The 24,513-nt window shown below is 41.5% G+C and overlaps 1 protein-coding gene across 1 annotated transcript in view; it reads left to right on the top strand.

The window, feature by feature from the left end:
• Window positions 1-24,513, top strand: part of LOC149456126 (bile acid receptor-like) — a 150,693-nt gene that overhangs the window by 90,355 nt on the left and 35,825 nt on the right. Inside the window, exons 2-3 of the mRNA XM_089685414.1 lie at window positions 10,663-10,792; window positions 21,000-21,359. Of these exons, the coding sequence (XP_089541540.1) occupies window positions 10,699-10,792; window positions 21,000-21,359 (454 nt within the window). The 5' untranslated portion in view covers window positions 10,663-10,698. The remainder of the gene's footprint in view (window positions 1-10,662; window positions 10,793-20,999; window positions 21,360-24,513) is intronic.

The following is a 24,513-nucleotide window of genomic DNA, read 5'->3' as shown; positions in this document are numbered from 1 at the left end:
AAACATAAGGGAAGATAAATGCCATTTGGTCCACCTTGTGTCCCTAACTCCTTAGAATATTAACCCCTTGCTTGCTACATCTACAGAAACCCATTAAGAATATTACACAGTTATCTACTATTGTGCAGGAAAAGTATCCACCAATCTTTGTCATTTGTAAATATTGACATCTGGTTGTTGTAGCATGCTGATACTTTGACTTTTGGAAGAGATACATGAGAATAAGGATGGGCATAGATGGGCTGATAATTAAAAGTGATGCTCCTGTTTGAGCTTCACTTGCATTTTTCTTATGATCTACCAAATCAAATATTTTCCATTCTAGTTGAAAGATCTTCCTGTGGCATAGTGAGCACCCTCTGCTGCTTTTTCATCAAATATTTTTCTCCATCCCTTTGATTAGACTGATCCTTCCCGCTCTAAATAGTGAAAACGATCGGAGTACTGCACATGCATTGCTGTCTGTTTAGGGCAGGTTCAAACATCTCAGAACAGAGGAAAGGCATTTAGCGCAACCCCCATAGGAGCCACTGTAAATCACCTGGTTCCTTCCCCAATCTTAGTGCAGCGGTGGCAAGGCACATAGCATTGTAGGACTGAGCCCATACGTCTGCCACCATAGCAAACGGTTTGCTATGGGGGCAGACATAGAAGAGAAGCAGATATCACTGGTGAGGAACACCAGAAGAGGAGGTTCAAGGCCTCTCTGTGCAATATCATTGCACAGAGCAGGTAAGTATGCCATGTTTATTTTTTTTTTATAAAAAAATAAGCTTTATAATTGCTTTGACTCAACATGACACATATGTTTAAGTCAGTGCATTTGTACTTCACATAAGTGCAGTACCGAGGAATTGTTTCTTTCTTTTGTACCCGTTCATACCATGCCTGCAATAGAATTGCACAGAAACGCTGCAGTAGTTGTATAAAAAATGTTAATGACACCCCAAGCACAGGTCACAAATACAGTGCGTTTGCCCACACCTGCCTGCACTGGATCGCATGGTACAAAAGTATCCAGTTACGATGCATTTTTTAAAAAGTAGTGCAAGCACTATTTTTACCATGGTGCAGTCAAAATGAATGGGCTTGAAATAGTACTGCACAGAGCTGCATGTGAATCACACAGGAATGTAAAGAGTGTTCCTGTGAAATTCTAATGCAGGACTGGTGTGAACCACCCCTTTATGCGTAAGAAGACATTGGGGTACATTTACTGAAACTGGTGCACACAGAATCTGGTGCAGCTATGCAAGGTAGCCAATCAGCTTCTAACTTCAGCTTGTCCAATTAAGCTTTGGCAATAAAGCCTGGAAGCTGATTGGTTTCTTTGCAGAGCTGCACCAGATTTAGCACTCTCTAGTTTTAGTAAATAACCCCACTGTGACTTTCCGAACCCCACTTTGTCTCTGGAAAGAATTAATACCGACTGAGGTGTTTTTCACATAAGAAAACTTAAACTGTAATGATTCCAAATCACCACTACATGTAAGCATACATCAGAACAAAAATAAACCTGATACAGTTCAACACATCACAACACAACATAACAGTTCAACACAACAACAGAAAAATACATATACAGTTGCAAGAAAAAGTATGTGAACCCCTTGGGATTAGGTGGAGTTTTGCATGAATTGGGCATAAAATGTGCTCTGAACGTCATCTAAGTCACAACAATATAAGAACACAGTCTGCTGAACATAATACTACACAAACATTAGATGTTGCCATGGTTTAATTGCACATAACATGTAAACATTCACAGTGCAGGGAGGAAAAAGTATGTGAGGCCCAAGCTTAATGACTTCTCCCAGAGCTAATTGGAGCCAGGAGTGAGCCAACCTTGACTCCAATCAGTGTGATGATATTGGATGTGTTGCTGCCAGCTGTCCTGCCCTTAAAAAACTTTGCTTCTCAGAGGGCAGTAGGCATTGCTGTCCATGTGAAAGAGCCCTAACAGTTAATCCTAAAACATTGACTTGTATCCATACAATATCCAATTCTGCTGAATTAACCAGAGGCTCACAGCAACACTGCTTTGCAGATCTGGATAACTTCAATACAGGGCTCAGCACAGGTAGGTGCACACTGGTACTGACTAGTATCCCAGTGTGACTCCAGTGCTGAGAGAGAGGGCAACCAAGGATAGTGTGTGAGTGCCCGCGTGCTCTTTAGTGACCATTGACGGCACTGGTTTTAGGTCTCCATCAGCTGGCCCACAAGGAGGGCAAGGTTGTAATGCTGCACAATAAAAAAAATCTGTGGCTTTGTGTAACAAAAAATTCAGGCTTCATTCAACCACCAAACTGATGACAATTTTTGGGCATTTTCTGTAGCACGCCTGAACAACCCATATGGCACCCCATGGTTGAGAAAGCACTAACCTTTTCAAATCTGTTAGCCACATCCTCAATGAAGGCTCAGAACTTATATGAATAATGTTACAGATGATATTTTTATTTATATACTATAATTGACTTCTCTAACAGTAAAAAAGGTTAATGCGGAGAGAAAGGGGGTTTTACAAAAATCTGAAATATGACATTGTGTTTTCTTTTTAAACACATTACCACTTCCTCCACTCTTCTATTTCTCAAGCCAGAATTCCAGATCTTCTTGGCATGCATACAAAAATGTGTCTTTGGCTTAAGATCTGGAAGATATTTACAGGCTTCTAATATAATTGCAAAACTGTATTTTTAATGAACATCAACAGCCCCCACAGAAGGCAGCAACAACAATCCACAGTGATTAGCTTCTGAAGATTCCTAATTGGTCTTAAAGGATCAGTTACAAGATTGGCTTGGAAATGACACCCCTTGTTTTCCTGTACAAATATCAAATAGCAATGTAGACCTCAGATTGTGGGTTTTTGTTGTTGCAACCTACCCTACACTGGCCATGATTTACAGCCTCTGCTTGAGTGGATGTGTGTCACTACGGGGTATTTGTGATTATGCTGTAATAGAAATTATTGGAATAGAGTATTCATATGAAGATGGCCACTTGCTACATTAATAACCACTTAATCAGGAAGTCCTTAAAAACAAACAGGGTGCTTCAAGTTTGAAAGCTATTTATACAAAGCCCAAAAAAGCACCAGACCAATGAGCTGAGTCCAAAAACGTTTATTGCTAGAGTTTGTTCAGCAGAACAATGCAAAATAGCCCTGTTTCAGAGGTTCAAAGGTAACCCCTTTCTTCAGGGCTATAAAACAAATACGAAATTGATACACATATGCAAGCGAAAAAAATATTGTAAAATTGAATTGAATTTAATATATAAATTATATATATATATATATAGTAAATACTGTATGTATATATATATATATATATATATATATACACACACACACACACAGTATTTTATTTATATATATATATATATATATATATATATGTACAGCATATATATACATATATATATATATATATATATATATATGTATAGTAAATACTGTGTATGTATATATATATATATATATAAATATATATATATTATACAGTATTTATATAGCGCCAAAAATTTGCTCCGCGTTGTACATTACAATGGGAGACAATACATGAGACAGTACAATAACAATACAATAGACGAGTGGTTCGAGGGCCCTGCTCCTTGGAGCTTACAATCTAGGAGGGAGGGGACAGCGGTACAGGAGGAAATGGCTGTGGGGGATGGAGTGGTAGGAGGAGTGGAGGAGATTGGCAGTTAGGTGATGGCGGGGTAGGCTTCCCTGAAGAGATGGGTTTTCAGGGTGCGCCTATATATATATATATGAATAGGATTTTGCTCTTATATAAAGAGAGAGAGAGAGAGAGAGAGAGAGAGAGAGAGAGAGAGAGAGAGATAGTGTATGTCCTATTATCCTGTTAAGATGAAAATAGACAAATCCTTGTGACTTTCCAGAAGTTCCTGTCAGTCTGTAGGCTAGCACAGAGCTAATACAACTTCCCTGCCTCTGCAGCACTAGATCACTGCTATGGTGACCTGTTGCTGGTTGGTTGCACTCTGTTGCTGTAAACAAAAATGTAAAAAAAAGTATACACAATCTGGGTGACATTTACAGTATGTTTATTGGCATTTAGATGTAGGTGGAATGCATAGCCCATCCTACCCCACAGCTGGCAGCCTGTAAAACTCTATGAGAGGCTGAAAGCTGCTAAGGCTGGTGCACCGAGTGGTACTAATGTTTAGAGCAGCGCAGAGGCGGACTGACAACTCATGGGGCCCTCGGGCAATAGAGGACCAAGGGGCCCCTGTGGCCTCACCCACACCCAAAAAAACCAATGAAAAAGCCAATGAAAGGTACCAGGGGCATCTCATGGGGCTCCTACTGACCCCAGGCCCTCAGACCCTGGGCCTCAGTCTAGCCACAAAAGCTGTCATCCTCTCATAGAAATTTACAGGCTGCAGGCAGTAGGGTCTCATGCATCGGGGTTAAACACTCAGTGTTCATAAGGCCTAAATGAAATCAATGTTATTAGCAATGTTATGTTATTAGCAATTTTACTGTTCATAAACCTGTGCAGATGTTACCATTCTGCTAATGTGTTCCCACCAACCTAACTTTATCTTGATGTAATGCTATCGATTTACGCAAATTGTTTGTCAAAAAGTAGTGTTAAAAGTAAAACTTTTCTAAAGGAAAATGCAAATGATCATTTGAGCTTTACCATTTAAAGTATATGTAAACCCTTACCTTGTAAAACAACCCAGTTTAAAATAGAAATAAAAGGCAAAACATTTGTGTATGTACTGTATATGTATATACGTATATGTATGTATATATATGTATACATACTGCTCAGCATAAATGAGTACACGCCTTTTGAAAAGTACGATTTTAATCAATATCTCAATGAACAAAAGAACAATTTCCAAAATTTTTACACAACTGAGTTTTATTTGTTTAGCTCATCACATGAAAATAAGATTAATAATATAACTTAGATTACAAAATCTTCAGTTTTACTCAAATTAGTTGATACAAAAATGAATACATCCAACAACAAAATCTCATTTAGTATTTTGTATGGCCTCCATGATTTGTAAGGACAGCACCAAGGCATGGAATGAACATGTTGGCAACATACTGCAACATCTATCTTTTTCCATTCTTCAAGAACAACCTCTTTTAGAGCCTGGATGCTGGATGGAGAGTGATACTCAACTTGTCTCTTCAGAATTCCCCATAGGTGTTCGATTGAGTTCAGGTCAGGAGACATACTTGGCTATTGAATCACTTTCACCCTGTTCTACTTCAGAAATGCAACAGTGGCCTTAGATGTGTGTTTTGGATCATTCTCATGTTGAAAAAGTACACAAAGACCATGGACACGAAATGATGGTAGCATCTTCTCTTTCAATGTAGAGTAGTGCATCTGTGAATTCATGATATCATCAATGAAATGCAGCTCCTCGACACCAGCAGCACTCATGCAGCCCCACGGAAGGGCACTGCCACCACCATCTTTCACAGTAGGCACCATGCATTTTTCTTTGTACTCCTCACCTTTGTGACATCATACAGTTTTGAAGCCATCAGTTCCAAAAACATTTATCTTGGTCTCATCACTCCAGAGTACAGAGTCCCAGTAGTCTTCTTCATTTTCAGCATAGGCCCTGGCACATTATAGGCAGGTTTTTTTGTGCATGGGCTTTAGGAAAGGCTTCCTTCATGGACGACACCCATGCATGCCATTTCACTGCAGTGTACGCCATACTGTGTTATGGGAAGTATCACCCCAATTTGGCTTTGGACTTCTTTGGCTAACTGCATTGTGAACTTGCATGGCAATTTTCTTCAACCCTTCTCATCAGAAGACGCTCCTGTCGAGGTGTTAACTTCAGTGGACCGCCTGGATGTCTCTGTGAGATGGTTGCAGTTCCGTCTTTGTTAAATTTTTGTATCGCTTTTGCTACAATATTCTGACTGATAAGTAAAGCTTTGCTGATCTTCTTGTAGCCTTCACTTTTCTTGCGTAAAAAAATTATTTTCTTTCTCAGGCCTTGGAAAGGAATTTGGAAAGAAAAGGAAAGGGTTTTCTTTGTTAAGTAACATCCTTTTATAATCAACTGTCTGCTGGACACCTGTTTAATGAATAATTAGACTCATCTGTAGTTGAATTCTTGTTAATTAGGATTTTGCTGTTGAAAATTTAGCTTTGCTCCTAAGGCTGGCCATACATTATACAATTTTCCTGAGATTCTTGCTTTAGATTTACCAAAGACCATATAATATGAGGTCAAACCTAAACAACACTTTCAATTGTATCTAATTAGGCAGGCTCTTGCACTACATAGTTAAAGGTAAATCTAAAGGAAATTGGGCAGAAAACTGTAAGAAAATTGTATAATGTATGGCCAGCCTAAGACTTTCATTGGGGTGTATTCATTTTTGCAACATGGTCTTGAATGAATTTGTTAGGAAAAATACTTTTTTTTGTGTGTGCAAATTAACAAATTTTGTTTGCCTGCTTGCTTGTTGAGTATTTTGTAGTATAATGCCCCATAGAAAATGTTAATTCTGAAAGGAAAGTAGAGGATTTCTGACAAATCTGTTGGGGTGTACTTATTTCTGCTTAGCACTATAGATATATATATACTGTATATATATATATATATATATATATATATATATATATATACTGTCACTCTCACCACATGAGGCTGGGCACTGTTGTGCACCAGGAGGAACCCAGGACCCACTGTAGGGTCTGGCAATGGGTCCAAGGATTTCAGCCCAATACCTAATGGCAGTCAGGGTACCATTGTCTAGCCTGTAGAGATCTGTGCATCCCTTCATGGATATGCCTCCCCAGACTATCACTGACCCACCACCAAAACGGTCATGCTGAACAATGTTACAGGCAGCATAACTGTCTCCATGGCTTCTCCAGACCCTTTCATGTATGTCACATGTGCTCAGGGTGAACCTGCTCTCATCTGTGAAAAGCACAGGGCAACAGTGGCTGACCTGCCAATTCTGGTGGTCAATGGCAAATGCCAATGAAGCTCCATGGTGCCGAGCAGTGAGCACAGGGCCCAGTAGAGGATATGGGACCCTCAGGCCACCCTCATGAAGTTAGTTTTTGATTGTTTGGTCAGAGACATTCACACCAGTAGCCTGCTGGAGGTCATTTTGTAGGGTGCTGGCAGTGCTCATCCTGTTCCTGCTTGCACAAAGGAGCAGATACCGGTCGTGCTGATGGGTTAAGGACCTTTTATGGCCCTGTCTAGCTCTCCTAGAGTAACTGCCTGTCTCTTGGAATCTCCTCCATGCTTTTGAGACTGTGCTGGGAAACACAGCAAACCTTTTGGCAATGGCACGTATCAGGCCCGGACTGGGACAAAAAATAGACCCGGGCATTTTAGACTGAGCAGCTAAAAGCCCAGGGACCCTGTCCTTGGATCGCATGGTGGAACGCATGGGCCTGGTCGCAAGAGCAACCTCTGTGACCCTGGTAGTTCCGCCATTAGTGTCAGTAGGTTTTTATTTTTATTTCATTTTTTACAAATCTATATTTTTACATTTTTTTATAGGAGAGAAAGAAGGAGGAAAAGAAAGGATGAAAGGAAGAGAGAGAAAGGAGGGAGGGAGAGAGAAAGAGGGAGGGAAAGAGAAAGAGAAAGAAGGGAGGGTGGGAAAGACAAAGAAGGGAGGGAGGGAAGGAAAGAAAAAGGAGAGAGGGAGGGAAAGAGAAAGAAAGGAGGGTAGAAAAGAGAGAAAGAAAGCAGGAAGGGAAAGAGAGAAAGAAAGCAGGAAGGAAAAGAAAGAAAGAAAGAAAGAAAGAAAGAAAGAAAGAAAGAAAGAAAGAAAGAAAAAGAAAGAAAGGAAAGAAAGAAAGAGAAAGGAGGGAGGGAAAGAAACAAGAGACAGAGAGAGAGAGAAAGAGAAAAGAGGGAGGGAAAGAAACAAGAGACAGAGAGAGAGAGAGAGAAAGAGTACAAGTCTGCCGTCACGGTAACCCCTGGGGCACCTGCGTGCGGCGCCACCCCACCCCATGATGGGGTGGAATGATGTCACATGCAGGCACCCTGCTGGCGCATTGATCCAGCGACTGGCGAGCCAGTGACAGGGCAAGAAGGAAAAAGCCAGAGTGGTAGAAGGGCCAGACAGGCCTAACATCCATCCACATTGCTGGATAGTCAACCCAGGGCAGGCCAGATAAACCAGCCAGCCCTGGTGGAAAGGAAAAGCCCTACCCCTGGGATGCCACCTCCCCCTCCCCCTTAAAACAAGTCATACATATAAAATAGGATGGTCGCACCGGTATACCATCTAATGGTGAGAACACAGACAACATATAAAGTGAACCAAAATATTGTACACGGTGCAACTAAATCTCAGCAGAATGGGTATGAATGGGAAGTAAAACAAAAAGCAACAATAATCGCTGGTATGGGAAACAATACTGGCAAACATGACCCCAGTACCACAAAATGTGGTAATAGACCAGGATCTTAGATAATGATTTATATATAGTCTGACATGTGACAAGGAGAGCCAGATGACAATGGTCTAAAAAGCAGGGGAGGGGGAGGAAAGAGAAGAGGGGAAGAATTCTCTCAAAGAAAATTATCTTTACCAACCACCCGAGTCAAAACCATCCAGAAAGGGCTTAAAGCTAAGTGTGTTATTTAGTCCTGGGGGGGTGGTCACATCAACCAACACAATCCATCTGGTTTCATTTTGGAGTAAGAGTTTGTTCCAGTCCCCCCCTCTACCACTGGGATGGACTCTGTCAAGGATGGTAAATGTAATTTTAGGAAACTTGCCATGAATATCCCTAACATGGCGACCTAAGGGTAAATCCGAACTAGCTGATTTCATACTGGAAATGTGGCAATATGTTTGTTTCCAAAATTCAAGTTTTGATTTTCCAACGTAAAAGCCTCCAAAATCACAGCTCAGTAAGTAAACCACTCCCATCGTTTTACAGTTTGCACAATGACTACAATTTTGTACCAACCTGTCAGCATTATCTGTAAAGCCACAGGAACAGAACAGTGTGTGTACCGCTACACCCCCCAGGCCTACAAGGCAGAGGGCAGTCAGGTGTCATACCCAACTAGATCTCCCTGGGACAGTATACTTATATGTCTCAAAATCCCTTGCCCTGGGATGCTTTTCATGACAGCCAGGTGGATGAGGAGATTTTCATCTAGGGTCTGAGGAGGTTTATTTAAGGGGACTGAGTGCTCCTAGTAAGGACTGTGTGCTGATCTGTTAAGAGACAAGTGTCACTCCAGAGAGAGTGGAAAGTCCAGGATCGAATTTATGCTTCTTGTACATAGGAAGTTTGTCCTCCAAGTTGTTTTAGTTCCTTTGGGAATCCCATATACACCTAGACCCCATCCAAGTTGTTTAACCCTCAATAAAACAACAAAAAGAAGCTCATGGAGGGGTGCCAAAAACCAGCAGCTCTCAAGAGGGTAACGCTACATAAAGAATGTGTAAAAAAAAAATTATAAATACCTTTTTTTTTTTATAAGTGATCTCTGTTCTCAGCTGTATACGGGGCTTAGAGAGGTGGGGGTGGAGAAACTGCAGTACACTGATAGTGTCAGTGAAGAGCTGTGCAGGGGGGTGTATCAGCACTAGTCTGACCATTGGAGGACAGACAGGCTGTGCATCCAGCACAGCCAGAAAACTGACCACAATGAGTTGGATGTGCTCTCATGCCTATCCTGGTCAGTTTAAAATAGATAAACAATGAGACTGGCAGGATAACCAGGTATTTCACACAAAGACACATATCAGGAATATGAAATGTTAGGGTGACATATTCTTTAACTACAATACATAAAAGTAGCTCTTATGTGGTATTCTTTAAATCAGGTTTGTCAGTTATATTTTGGTGTAACTCTCTGGGGAAAAAGGCACATTATGTAACTACTGCATTATGAAACATTACAGAAAATGCATGTTTTTTACATTGTACACCATTGTTCACTAAACAAATCCTGGGAAACAAAATATATATATATATCTGTATTCAATAATATATTCTTAAACATTATTTTAAATGCAAGCAGTCTAAATTCGCTGAATTTGACCTCTTGCAGTCCCTATACAGCAGCACTCAGACTGGGGGAGGGAAAGACTAAAATATCATTAAAATAAAAATAATAATTTTACCAGCAACAAAGGAAGCAGTATGCTTAATAATACTGTTTAGGAAAGGAATACCACTGCCATTAGTCCATGTTTTACTTTCTCTCTCCACTATGTATTAAAAAGGGTTTGCTTTTCACTGTTTTTTTTTATGAAACATATGGCATCTCAAATTGTAAGTGAGTATGTGAGCTAGAGAAACATAAAGACAATTTCTTCTGCTATTTAGCCATAATTTGTCTTGTATTTACTCACCACACATCACAGTCTGATTGTACAACCTTTAGATCTATCAACAACATTGTAGCTCAAGAGCCTGCCTGATTGGATACAAATTGATTAGATATATTAGGGAGGTCCTTACATTACACAACTTTGGTAAAGGTAAGGTTGAATGAACGAAGATTGTTAAAGTTAGAAATGCATAGTAAAATAATGAGGGTGATAAACATTTTCAATAGCAAATTCCCCATAGAAATGCGTATGTGCAAAATTCCAATTATGATAGTTCAACTAGACTTTTGTCTTTTTATTTGCAGGATTTCTCCTCAGCACAGCTTAATTAACAAGTGTTAATGAGACAGTGGGAAGGACCGGACCAGACCATGACAAACAGTTATGTAACAGTTTCTGATGCATACTGTCTTGCTGAGCCGCTACCTTACTATGGTGAGTCAAAACAAGAGGCAATTGTCAAGTTGACAAATAAAAAAATATGAAATATGATATCACTTCTAATCATTTAATACATTTTAATACTTTGATCAAATGAGCTCTCTTGTTTATTTTGTAATTGCCTGAAACAGAGATCTAGGTACACAATCTTGATGTCTGCTCCCCGATGTTCATTGGAAGCGTTTTACACTCACCGGCCACTTTATTAGATACACCTTGCTAGTGCCAGGAAAATATCCCCCACACCATTACACCACCAGCCTGAATCGATACAAGGCAGGATGGATCCATGCTTTCATGGTGTTTATACCAAATTTTGAGTCTACCATCTGAATGTCGCAGCAACGAGTCTGCCCATTCTACTTTGACCTCTGACATCAACAAGGCATTTTCGTCCACAAAACTATCGCTCACTGAATATTTCCTCTTTTTGGGACCATTCTCTGTAAACCCTGATGGTTGTGTGTGAAAATCCCAGTAGATCAGCAGTTTTTGAAATACCCGTCTGGCACCAACAACCATGCCACATTCAGAGTCACTTAAATCCCCTTTATTCCCCATTCTTATGTTCAGTTGGAACTTCAGCAAGTCTTCTTCACCACGTCTAGATGCCTAAATGTATTGAGTTGCTGCCACGTGATTGGCTGATTAGCATTTTGTGTTTCCAAGCAATTGAGCAGGAGCACCTAATAAAGTGGCCGGTGAGTGTGTATTCTTAAGTCTGCCACTGATCATTTTTTTTGTCTGCCAAGCATAAACTTGGGGAACATTGTACAATGAGAAAAATTCAGCAAACTGCAGAAGGCATATTCCCAGGCAATGTAACTTTCAAAATAAAGAACGATCCTAACTTCTAAATTATTGTGGTGATGATTTGGATATTGCATTATAATACACTGATAATTAATAATGTTTTCTTACAAAGCTTAGATTATATAGCATGTACCAAATTTTCCTAAGCTGGTCAGCTAACACAATTACATAGTCAAGTTCTTTTACTAGTAATACTATCAGGGCTTTTTTAAAGCGGAAACATGGGGGGATACAGTTCTGGCACGTCCAGCATTGAATTATGTAATGGCAGGGGGTGCTGGGGAGTCTATTTTTGCTGGTTGCTGGGGGATCTATTGTTGCAGGGGTAAATCTATTGTTTCTGGAGAGGTCTATTGTTGCTGGCTGGGGATCTATTGTTGCTGAGGGCTATGTTGCTGAGGGGTTCAATTGTTGCTGGGAGATATCTACTGTTGATGGAGGGGTCTATTGTTGCTGGATGGTGGGGGGTCTATTGATATTGCCTGCTGTGAGATCTATTGTTGCTGGTGAGAGTCTATTGTTGCTGAGCCCCTTCCTGTTCCAGCATGACTGTGCACCAGTGCACAAAGCAAGGTCCATAAAGACATGGATGAGCAAATTTGGGGTGGAGGATATGTTAGAACACCTTTGAGATAAATTAGAGCGGAGACCGCGAGCCAGGCCTTCTCATCCGATATCTGTTCCTAACCTCACAAATGCACTTCTGGAAATGGTCAAACATTCCTATTGACACACTCCTAAACAGTTTTAGTTACAAAGGATGGGGCAACTCAATATTGAACCCTATGGACTAAGACTGGGATGCCATTAAAGTTAATGTGTGAGTAAAGGCAGGCGTCCCAATATTTTTGGCAATATAGTGTTTGTGCTTCGTAGTTGGGCTAGCAGTGCAGCTTAAAGTGTATCTAAACCAAAGAGTAAAAGTTTAATATACTGCAGCATATTAGTCCTTAGATGTGTTGGCTGCATTAGTTTTCCTTTTTTATGTGTTTATTTTATTTTCCTCTGTTGATTACGTAATAGATCATTAAGCCATGGATAATTCGAATGTCGGCCTCTTCAACAGGGACTAGCCAAGTTTTGAATTATCTGTGGGCAGGCTGATTGTACCCAAATCAATTGTTGTACAACTTGTGTACAACCAGGCTGTTGGGTTTTCCATGCATTCCTCCTGTACGTCCCCACCTCAATAGCTCTGTAAAGAGGGATTCCCCCATGAACAATGACTGATTGCAGGAAAGAAAAATTGCATCATCTATGGCCACCTTAAACCGTCCTATTCCATTTAGATCTGCTTTAATGCAGGACTACATGCATCAATTTACGGGTTGAAAAAGCAGTTACATTCCTGGCATGCCAGGAATTCTAACGGTCACATTGGCTTGTGCCTTCAACTATAAACTGTCAAACCAACAAATGGCTGGTGTCATAACTGAGCACATGTGCAGCACCATGGTAGTTGCAGATCAGAGCCTAAGATGGCAGCTTCCTTGGCTGAAAAGGATAGGAGGGTTTAGTTCTGCTTTAAGTCTAATATTTTTTTATTTAATTTCCTTTAACAGAACAAATTTTCACGCAAAAGTGTCAGTTTAAGAAGAGCTAATTCCTCCTATCGTGGCTCTGCAAACTGCGTCTCCTTGGACATGGCAGTCTATTCATCTGGATAGGCTGCTGTGCCTGTGTTTCACACAGGAAAAAGGATTCCTCCACCATTTTCAAACTGCAATGGTCGGGAAAACACATGGTGCTTTTGCACCATGTGATTTCCCGGTGGTTCCTATATGTGCAAATCCACTGCGTTTTTAGATGTGTAGAGGTGCTATTATGAATGAATGGCAGCCCTGTGTATCTGTAAAGAGCAGCATGTTTTGGCTAGCCTTACAGCCAAAGACGTTTCGGTTTCATCTGCAGTTGTTATGATGCTGCACATCAGCCATCTGATGGCTTGACAGTTTGGCGGAGAACTGACATAAGCCCACTGGTAACTATGACAGTTATTATTCAAGACATGTCTGAAATGTGATTGCTTTAGAAACAATTAAATTAGTGAGATTACTTCTACTTTAGGGCTCATTCACACCATGCATGCATGAAAACTGATGGAAACTGACATGCAGATTTCACTTGCAGAAACATGAGTTTACATCAGTTTTCATGCGCCTTTCATTGAGTTTTATACATGTCGCACAGAAATATCAGCAAGTGAAACTAGTGTGGTGTGAAAAGGGCATAGGGCATGCAGAATGCATGCAGAAAAACTGACATGTCTGCACCACGGTGTGAATGAGGCCTTAAAGAACTGGTTAACACAAACTATTTAACACTGAAGGGGAGGGGTGATTACAATGTCAGCTTTTAATCATTTAGTTGAAATCTTTATTTCAAAAGGGAAAAAAAATGTTTCTGGAACTGCTTAAAAAAAGTGTTAGTCAAATGCTCATTTAATACGACCACACTGGAGGCAGCCTATAAGGTATTGTTTCGTTGGTACTGGGTTCCGGCTCGGTTGGCACGGGCTAACCCTGCCTGTAGTGATCAATGTTTTCGGGGTTGTGGTCATCGTGGTGATGTATTGCATATCTGGTGGTCATGCCTGAGACTGTTTTGTTTTTTGTCTCGTGTGTTTGGCTTCCTTTTCACCTTGTTCCATCTCTCCATACGCCGGGATGCTCGGTATGCTTTGCTTCATTGCCCCATACCGGGCCTCTTGGCTCACCAGCAGAAGTTGGCTTCCTATCTGTTTTTATCGGCCACTAGAACAATTGCTCAGGCCTGGAAGAGTCCGTTTGTTCCTCTTCAGGGGGTGCGGGACCATATGACCACTATGATGCTCAACGAACAGATGTTGAGTATCCTCAACGACTCCCAACGTAAATTTTTGAAAATATGGGAGCCGTGGTTGCAATATGCCTTTCCCTCACTCCCCCCGGCTAGTCTGGGGATGTAATGGCGTTCGGTATTGGCGCTCTTGGACCCCTGCTCTTTGCCCCCCCCTTTTCTTTGTTTCTTCTCTTCTCCTCTTTCTTCTTTTTTCTCTCTCTCTCTGTTTTTGGTGTGACTGGACAGCTGCATTTAGTTGTTAGTCAGTTACATTAATGTTTTGTAACTTATGTGCCATTGATAGCCCCTGCGTGGGCGTACCTTTTGCCCTGTTGGCATTAGAGCACTGTTTTTCCTTTTTTTTTATTTTGCATTTTGTTTATCTGTGCAATTGATAGCCCCTGCGTGGGCGTGTTTTATTGGCTCTGTTTTATACTGTTTAAAAAATTAATAAAAACCATTGAAATAGAAAAAAGTGTTAGTCGGTGTTAGGCTTTAATTGTTATTTTTCTGGCTACACTGTTCCTCTATAGATACAGTAGAAGAGTGAGAATAGACCAGTGTTTCTCAGTCTTTTTTCAGTCAAGGCACCCTTTAAAATTATGGACAGTCCCAAGGCACCATATAAAATTATGGACAGTCTTGAGGCACCCATTCTAAAAAGTGAAAAACTATTCTAATAGTTTTATATAACGCAGCAACATCCACACATGTAGGACACCCAACATTAGAAGTGATTTATTTTTCCAAAGCAAATACACTTTTGCACACTTGTACTGACTAGTATTCCAATGTTTCTCTTCTCCCTCAGTTTTTCTCCATCACTGAGCTAATGTGACCTCAGCACTGATGGAGAGGGGTAGAATGCTGTGCAGGCAGATGACATCCTCCTTAAGGGATGATGTCATTGGTTGTCAGGACGCCGATGGCTAGAAGGTCATAATGGTGCACAATGAAAACCTATGGCTTTGTGTAACTAAAAGGCAGACTTGCCCCACCTGCTGGCTTGTATACAATGTTTGGGAAATTTTTAGACATTTTTCCAAGGCACCCCTGAAGAAACCTCATGGCCCCTCAGGGCACCCTGGTTGAGAAAGGCTGGCATAGACACCCTAAGACAGCATAGTGTGTTATTGACAGGATCACAAATGTAGCCACCAACTCTAAGGATCAGTAAGCTGCAGTATGTTAAGTCTTGTTTTTGGGTTTAGATATCCTTTAATGCACTAAGAAATGAACTAGACTCTTCTTTTTAAAACACAGTGCCCCACAACATACAGCATGTGTGCTATAATGCAATGCAGTTCAAGTATGTTGGCTATTGTAATAGCACATTGAGGTGCAATTAAAATTGCATTGAACCACACTCCGTTGTGGTAGCATGGAGAAGAATGCACTTTTTATCAGTGTAAAGATGTGAATGAACCCTACATGTGTTTAAAGTAACAAGCTTCATTTTACTTGCTTACATTTTGGAGCATTTATGGCTTCTTGCTTTGGAACATACTGTACGTATTCATGTGTTATCCATGTCAAATTGAAAATGTACTTTTTAGGAGAAACTAAAAAAAAACATGCTTCTGGTGTCTGGAACAAATCATGTTCCATGTATAAAGTTCACATTGAAGTAAAAGAGCATTATAGCTCATAAAAAGTTGCCCTACTAAAATTGGACACATAATGTAAAAATACATATACTTTTTTTGTATATCATATATTAGCATTTATTAGCTCAAACTGCAATATAACTGTTTATATCTGATGAGCTCAAATATATTTTTTAAATTGAAATAAGCAATATAGTTATGTATGTCATAATCTATTGCACACAAAGCCAAAAGCTGCTGAGAAGCAGTCAGCACACATCCTGTTCAACTTTGTAGTTAAAAATTGGGATCCTTGGTAACACACTGAACTGAATTATGGGACTGCAAATTTGGGCTAAGCGATTAAAGGAAACCTGTATTAAGAGAAATATGGGGGCTACCCTTATCGACCTAAAAAGTTAGTTGCCTGGATACGTATGGATTTATTACTTTCTCACTGATTGACCCAGAGCATGGTCAGTCAAAGTGTGGTCAGATCTCCTAACCTCCATCTTTGTTCTGGGTCAATAACACAGACTATTGAATCTAATGGATTACTTTAACAAGCAGCTTGCATTTTCAGATAGAGACTTCTACATGCTTAATTTACTGCAGGTAATTTTTAACCCATTCCCGATGGCCCTACTGTAAATGGTCTCTGACCATGTAGGAAAGTCTTTTAGTGCAGTTTTACACTGCAGAGAGCCATCTGATCTCAGTGAAAAGATTGCACTAGGGAATCCAAAGCTATTCAGCATAGTTTTCAATCATGATCACCATGATTAAATTACAATGAAAAGTATTAACAAATAAAAAAATAGTTCATTAAAATTATAGAGTTTTAATTGAGGCAGATTAATTAGTGTTAGGTCCCCTAGTTTTTCTTTTTAATAATTGCTTAATTTGAGCCATTGAACTAAGAGCACACTACTCAAAAATGCTTAGAAATATACAATATATACAGTTGTTTTTTTCAACCAAACAGAGAGATAGCATAATAAAAATATTTCAAATATTACTAGCAATGAAAAATATACACACGTTACATGTTAAACTGAATCTGCATTTCCCAATTGTTTCTATATTTCTCTGCTTATTGTAAAAAAATATAGTAAAGTTCCGGCACCTTGAGCACTGAATGTACTGGAAAGGGGTGCTGGGGCGTGCTGGATGATCTATTGTTGCCGGCTACTGGGGAATCTATTGTCACTGGGGGGGATCTCTTGTTGAGGTAGGGGTCTATTGTTGCTGGCTGCTGGAAGATCTATTGTTGCTGGAGTGGAACTACAGTATGATTGATGGAGAAGTATTTTTTGCGTGGGGTCTATTGTAGCTGGGGGGGAAAATATTGTTGCTGAGTATTCTATTGTTGCTGGCAGCAGGGGGTCTATTTTACTGCTTTTCTTGTTATCATTAACAAATACCATGAAATTTACTTAGCACCACAAAATGATACTTGGTTCTGTTTTCTTTAAAAGGGGAATTACTGGAAGGTGGGTAGGCTGTGCAACCAAAGATGGTGCTCAGAGGAGGGTAGGAGGTGGAGACAAGGGGTTACCTGCACCTATTCTTTGTGAAAAAAAGCCCTGAGTAAAGGTATTTGTAAAAACAAATGACCAAATATAGTAAATGCTATACAATACAGTGTGAAAATAAATTTTTTATGCAAAGTCAATATAAAAGTTATTGTTGAGTAAAGTGATATACATGATAAAACTTCAGCATTTAGTCTAGTTCTGAAAGTTTTGATCCCAGTATTTTCTTAAAGCTATATTCAAGACATATATAAAAGACACACACTAATGCAGCTCTTTCTTTAAATGCAAGCAATGTACATACCTGAATTTGACTTAGTATCTGCATCTTGCAAGTCCTTCTACACCAGAGCTCAGTTTAGTAGATGGAGTCAGTTGAGGTGTAGTTCTCATGTGATAACAAGGAACATAGATAAAGATGAGTTAATCAGTCTGCTGCTTTTTCTTTTACTGTCCAGTCACAGGTTGAAGCTTATTTAAGTAATACTAAAATCTATTTTTTTAAATAAAAAAAAGAGGTTATACTTACCTGCTCTGTGCAATGATACTGTACAGAAAGCAGCTAGGTGCTAAGAAGGCACTTGTGTGAGCATACTCCCGAACTGGACTATGTGTTCATAGACACACACAGCACTGGTAAGCCATGTCCCACTCTCCCTCATCACACGATTTTGACTGACAGCATCAGGAGCCTACGGCTCCACTGCCCTCAGTTTCTTCTATGAAAGCAGGATTTGATGGGAGTGGTGCTGGAGCTGGAGACAGTACTGGAGTAGTGACAGGAGTCTCCAGGTAAGTGTTTGGGGAAGGGGGGGCTAGGACAGATAGTAGATTGTTTTTTACCTTAATGCAGAAAATGCATTAGTGTGCAAAAAGTTTAACCTTTAGAACTACTATAAGAGTTACTTTACTGCAGTGGGGAAACATTAGGTATTTTACTTATGCCAGACAAGCCCTGTTCTTTTCCAAGGTCGTGTATAGAATTTCTTGGGCAAGTGCTGTAAATCAGCTACCATACATCAGCTACCAGCCAATATATTAGGTTGTTTGACTGGAGTTCAACTTTTTTTTAATTAGATTAGTTTTTATATTGGTTTTACAACGGACTATACTTTACAATTACCCTCCCCAAAGCACACTCCCTGGGGCCCATGAACCATCAAACCAAAGAAAAGAGAAAATTACATGGTTCTATTTGTGTATATATTGACAAAAATAGGTCATTTTGTTAGTTCACAGTTCAGCTTTGAAATGTTTAGACCAGTCTTTGTCAACCCTTAGAATGTGGAGGAACCCTTAAAAGAACTTTCTAGGCTCAGGGAACCCCTGGTAATAATTACTATATCTACATCTCAAGAGCATATTAGTGTCATGGTCACTGGGAAAAATACAGAATGCACCTTATATTAGTGGTCATTGGGAAGAATTGTGCCCTAAGAGATGGCTATAAAGATCATTGTTCTTAGTGGGAACTTATCTGAGAGGCAGAGGTTTCTCATTGCTCAAGGAACCCCTAGCAATCTCTGGAGGAACCCTAGGATTCCACAAAACCCTGGTTGAGAAAGGCTGATTTAGAACATCATAGAGTATTTTATTTTCACTAATATTAGGAAAGTTAGGTTATACACATGTAGCACTACCCCTAAGAAGTCACTGAGGGTCCGCATTTTCATCCGCACGTTGCACACTGGAGACAGTAAACAGTCCGTGAGCTTGTTTTTGTAGTTTTATTAAAATGTTACTAATCCCACAACAGTAAAATCAGTCTGTATATGCAGTAAAGCATGCTTGTTATACTCACTGTGGAACCTAAAGGATTAATCCTCTGCATTGTGTAAAAAGGCCATTTGATCCTTTCTTCTCTGCCCCTCCTCTTGTTTGAATGTCCACGTCTTATCTCCTGATAAGACAGACTGACCCCGTAGCCCTTCTGCACATGTTCAGTTTAGTGTGTATTGCTAGAGAGGTTTTTTTTTCTTGGGAGAGTGCATGTGATCAGCACAGGGCCAATCAGCACTGTCCAGACAGATGTCAAGGGTTCTGCATCCTCCTAGAGCAGAAATAAAACTCCTCCTACAAGTTTTAACCAGTGCTCAACTGAAGTCAGAAGACTTATCTAATTGCTGTTGAGAAAAGGTATTTAGCAATTTATATTTACTAAAATAATTGCACTTCCATGTTCTCTGTACTGTGGGAGACCAGATATAGTGAATGCAGGGTCCTGGGTTTAGTAACACTTTAAGGAGTATTGAACTTTGATGGGGTTGAGGGGTATATGGGATGCCCAGGGGAACTGTGAACTGCAAGGACAGACTCCTTAGCAACTATGTACAAGTTTGTGGACAAAAGGAAAGAAGGTCTCTCCTTTGAAGTGCTCTCTAACCCTTCTGGTGTACCACCTCAGACCCCAGATGAATAATCCTCTTAACCCAGCTGCCTGAGGGTATACCTGGGCAAGGGGACCCAGAAACTGCCACTTGACAAAGCAACCCCAGATGAGAAGCTAGTTGAGTTTGCCACCTGACTTCCCTCATCCCTTATCCAACCCAGGGGGTGCTGGATTACTTACTCCCCTGTGAGCGTGGTGGGTTGGTGGCTGCCTTCAGGTCTTACACTTGGCTGGCTCCTTCCCTGCTCCACAGGCTGACCTCTCTCTGGGGATGATGAGGCAAAGATATCCTCCTTTCCAGCACCTGCCTGCAGGTAGGCCCCTCTTCTGGCCCCCCTCCCAGGCTCCACACTCTAGCCTTCATCTTCTACCTGACACTACTCCCCCTGCTGATCAGGCTCAATCATATTAAATCATGCGAAGCCTCCTGCTTGGGGTTTGGCCAAGATACCTTAAATACGCAGATCAGCTCCTCTTCATCCACAGCCACTACCTCCTAGAAACTTCTCAAGCTTCTAGAGCAGGGGAAGTTATCAGGGAACTGACCTGCAGAGCCCTAAGCCCTTACCTAAAATAACCTGGCTGACTCATCCCAGGCTGCCATTCAACTTCTACCTAAAGACCTAACTAGCTCCCCCTAGCTAAACCTGAGGGGTGCTACTCATGGTATTAATGGAGCTGCAATGTTTTGGATGTTGGGGATGATTTCAGTCCTAGGCTGACAGTGTAAAAAAGAAAAAAAATACAATGTTGTTGCACACACACAATATAACAGGTTTATCAGCATGATAATTTCACACCATTACTTTCTCAACAAAGGTTCAGTATTTGGTATGTGTGCAGGTTATTTATCTGTCCTAAGTTACTTATAGTGCTAAATAACCATCACGGATAGATTGAATCAATGCTGGCTAAAAGTAAACGCTGGAAGACCAACATAAGTTTTCCTTGCAGTGAATGACAGAAAGTTGTGCACTGGAATTTCATTTAAGCTATGCCGAGGCTGATCAGCAACAAAAGTATTGCATTGTCAAGCTTCTCTATGTTTATTTTCACAGATGTTCTGCCAGAGCACATTAATTATCAACTCCCGGATTCAGACTTCCAGGCGACTCCATATTGTCAGTATACAAATATGCCTTATTCACCTGTGTTGCAATCCTCATCTTCTCAGTGCCATTACAGTACATACAGTCTGGAAAATACATATGGGGATGGCCAGTATGTTCTGAGCACCTGTGATTATAGTAAACCAGCCAACATGACTCATAGCGTAGAAGAAATGTATTCTACAATGAAGAGGCCCAGGATTAGTCATTCTACTATCCGAATGAAAGGGCATGAAGAGCTCTGCGTGGTATGTGGAGATAAGGCATCGGGATATCACTACAATGCACTTACCTGTGAAGGATGTAAAGGTAAGCAAATGGATGTTCGTTAGGAAGTAAAAATGAAAGAGTAATAATTACATCATACTATATGATGTAGTCTATCACCAGCATTAACACAACACTTTTTTATGAGATCAACCTATAACAGTGTTTTATAACCCATTGATCCTGGCAGTAGGTCTGTTATTTTTCCCTTTCCTATAACAGGCCAACTTGTCCAGCAAAAGTGTGTTTCAAGGCTAGGTCAAATCATATTACACTGCTGAGGTGATTACCAATATCAGATTTAGTTAATTCCTCTTATCCAAATAAATAAAACACTTGCTTTAACTAATTAAAAATGTTAGCTAAATTTGGATTTTTATTTTTTCTTTTACTTAAAGTCAATTTAAAACGAGGTGTGACAATTTACAGTAATTCCCAGAATGCCTGTGGTGTAACACTTTGGTGGTGAGTTAAACAGCCATTCACACTCAAATGTGTTGTGACATGTTTTAACTTGCACTCGCCTGGGTCGCAGACCAGTTGACTCAGTCTTTGTAGAGTAGTAGAAGAAAAAACATGTGACACACAGAGGATTTGGGAATAAGAATGATTCGTACAAAGATGGTGCTTTGAATCTTGACAGAAGATCAGAAAGAACATTGTCTTCAAATTTCATTCTATCTTTTGAAAAGCAGGGGTGTTTGATAGGGTTATTACTGATGATGAAACATGATGTTTCCAGAAAAAAAATGCCAGAGCATGCAGTAGAAAACAAAGAATTCACATCGCCCAAAGAAAGCATGTATGTCTTGTTCTCATTTGAGGACCATGTGTTTTTTGATCACAAGGGGATAGTTCACTATGAATTCATAGAACATGGTACAGCTGTCAATCAACATTATTACTTGGAAATTCTGAAAAGGTTACAGGAATCTGTTCAAAGACAAAGACCTGACAAACTGATTCTCCACCATGACAATGCTACTGCACATAATTATTATTATTATACAGTATTTATAAAGCGCCAATAGTTCGCTCAGCACTGTACATTACAAAGGGGGACAGAACATGTGACAGAACAACAATACAATGCAGAACATGAGGGGATCGAGGGCCCTGCTCTTTCGAGCTTACAATCTAGGAGGGAGGGGATGGTGGCACAGGAGGAGATAGCTGTGGGGGATGGGGTGGTAGCAAGAGTGGAGGAGGTTGGCAAGTTAGCAGGGGGTGGGGTAGGCTTCCCTGAAGAGGTGGGTTTTCAGGGTGCGCCTAAAGGAGAGGAGAGTAGGTGATAATCTGATGGGTTGGGGCAGGGAATTCCAGAGGATGGGTGACACCCTGGAGAAGTCCTGGAGGCGGGCATGGGAGGAGGAGACCAGGGAACTAGAGAGAAGGAGGTCTTGTTAGGAGCGGAGTGTGCGTGCTGGGTGGTATTTGGATATTAGGTCGGTGATGTAATTTGGGGCAGTATGGTGGACGGCTTTGTAAGTCAGTGTTAGGATTTTGAATTTGATCCGTTGCGCAATCGGAAGCCAGTGGAGGGATTGGCAGAGGGGGGTGGTGGAAATGGAGCGGTTGGAAAGGTGAATGAGTCTGACTGCCGTATTCAGGATCGACTGAAGCGGGGATAGCCAGCAGCAAGGCAGGCCAGTAAGGAGGGAGTTACAGTAATCGAGTCGTGATATGATGAGGGAGTAGATGAGCTGTTTAGTGGTTTCTGGGGTTAGGAACGTGCGTATTTTGGCGATGTTGCGGAGGGAGTCTGCACGAGCTTGATAAAGATTGGACTTGGGGCTGGAAGGATAGGTTGGAGTCCAGAATGACACCAAGTACTCTGGCCTGCGGGGCGGGTTTGATGGTGATGTTGTTGGACATGATGGAGATGTCAATGGGGGTGGTGTCCGGGCTGGGGGGAAGACAAGAAATTTGGTCTTGGAGAGGTTCAGTTTAAGGAAGTGGAGCGACATCCAGTCTGATGTGTCGCTCAGTAGGTGTGTGATTCAGGTGGAGACTGAGGTGGTGAGGTGGGGGGTTGAGAGATAGATTTGTGTGTCGTCGGCATATAGGTGGTAGTTGAAGCCGTGAGAGTGTATGAGTTGGCCAAGGGAGGAGGTGTAGATGGAGAAGAGAAGAGAAGGGGCCCGAGGACGGAGCCTTGAGGGACCCCAACAGAGAGGGCGAGTGAGGGAGTAGCATTATCGGTAACGCTGAAAGAGCGTTGTGACAGGTAGGATGAGAGCCAGGAGAGAGCAGAATCTCTGAGGCTGAGGGAGTGTAGTTTTTTGAGGAGGGGGTGGTCGACTGTGTCGAAGGCCGCAGAGAGGTCAAGGAGTAGGAGCACTGAATAGTGGCCATTAGCTTTGGCGGTTAGCAGGTCATTGGAGAGTTTGAGTAAGGGAGTTTCGGTGGAGTGTAGGGGACTGTAGGGGTCGAGGAGGTTGTTGTCGTTGAGGTGAGAGCATAGGCGCTCAAGGAGTTTGGATGTAAATGGGAGCAGGGAGATGGGTCTGAGGTTGTTTGGGTCACTGGGGTCCAGGGAGGGATTTTTAAGTATGGGGGAGATGTGTGCATGTTTCAGAGGGGAGGGGAAAGTGCCGGAGGAGAGGGAGAGATTAAAGATGTGGGTGAGGGAGCGTAGGATGGAGGGGGAGGGAGGTCGTAGGAGTTGTGAGGGGATAGGATCGAGGGGGCAGGTGGTGAGGCGTGCATCAGAGAGGATCTTGGAGACTTCCTCGATGGTAGTAAGGACAAAGGTGTGAAGTGTTGGGGGGGCTTCAGTATGAGGAATGAAGGGTGGGATGGAAGTGGAGGTCAGAGCAGTGGTGGGGCCGTGGGAGAGGGGTGATGAGGGGGTAGCTGAGTGAGGGGGAACGGGGTATGAGGGGTAGCTGTGTGAGAGGGGATGGGTTGAGAGGGCGTGTGAGTTGCGGCGATGTCCTTGCGAATTGTATCAATCTTGTTTTTGAAGTGATTGGCAATCTCAAGGGCAGTGAGTGAGGTGCTGGGTGGAGGTGGGGGTGGCGAGAGTAGAGCGTTGAAGGTGGAGAAGAGTCGGCGAGGATTGGAGGAGAGGGCCTTGATGAGGGTCAGGAAGTAGGCTTGTTTGGCTGCGTGGAGGGAGGAGGTGTAGGTGTGGAAGGCAGATTTGTAGCGGGTGAAGGCTTGTTGGGATTTGGTTTTGCGCCATAGTCGCTCC

The sequence above is a fragment of the Staurois parvus genome, unplaced genomic scaffold (assembly GCF_062004578.1).
Source record: "Staurois parvus isolate SC_StPar_1 unplaced genomic scaffold, SC_StPar_1.0 ptg000375l, whole genome shotgun sequence".
Taxonomy (NCBI): Eukaryota; Metazoa; Chordata; class Amphibia; order Anura; family Ranidae; genus Staurois; species Staurois parvus.
The sequence above is the reverse complement of the archived record's forward strand: the minus strand, read 5'-3'. Positions and strand labels throughout refer to the sequence as shown.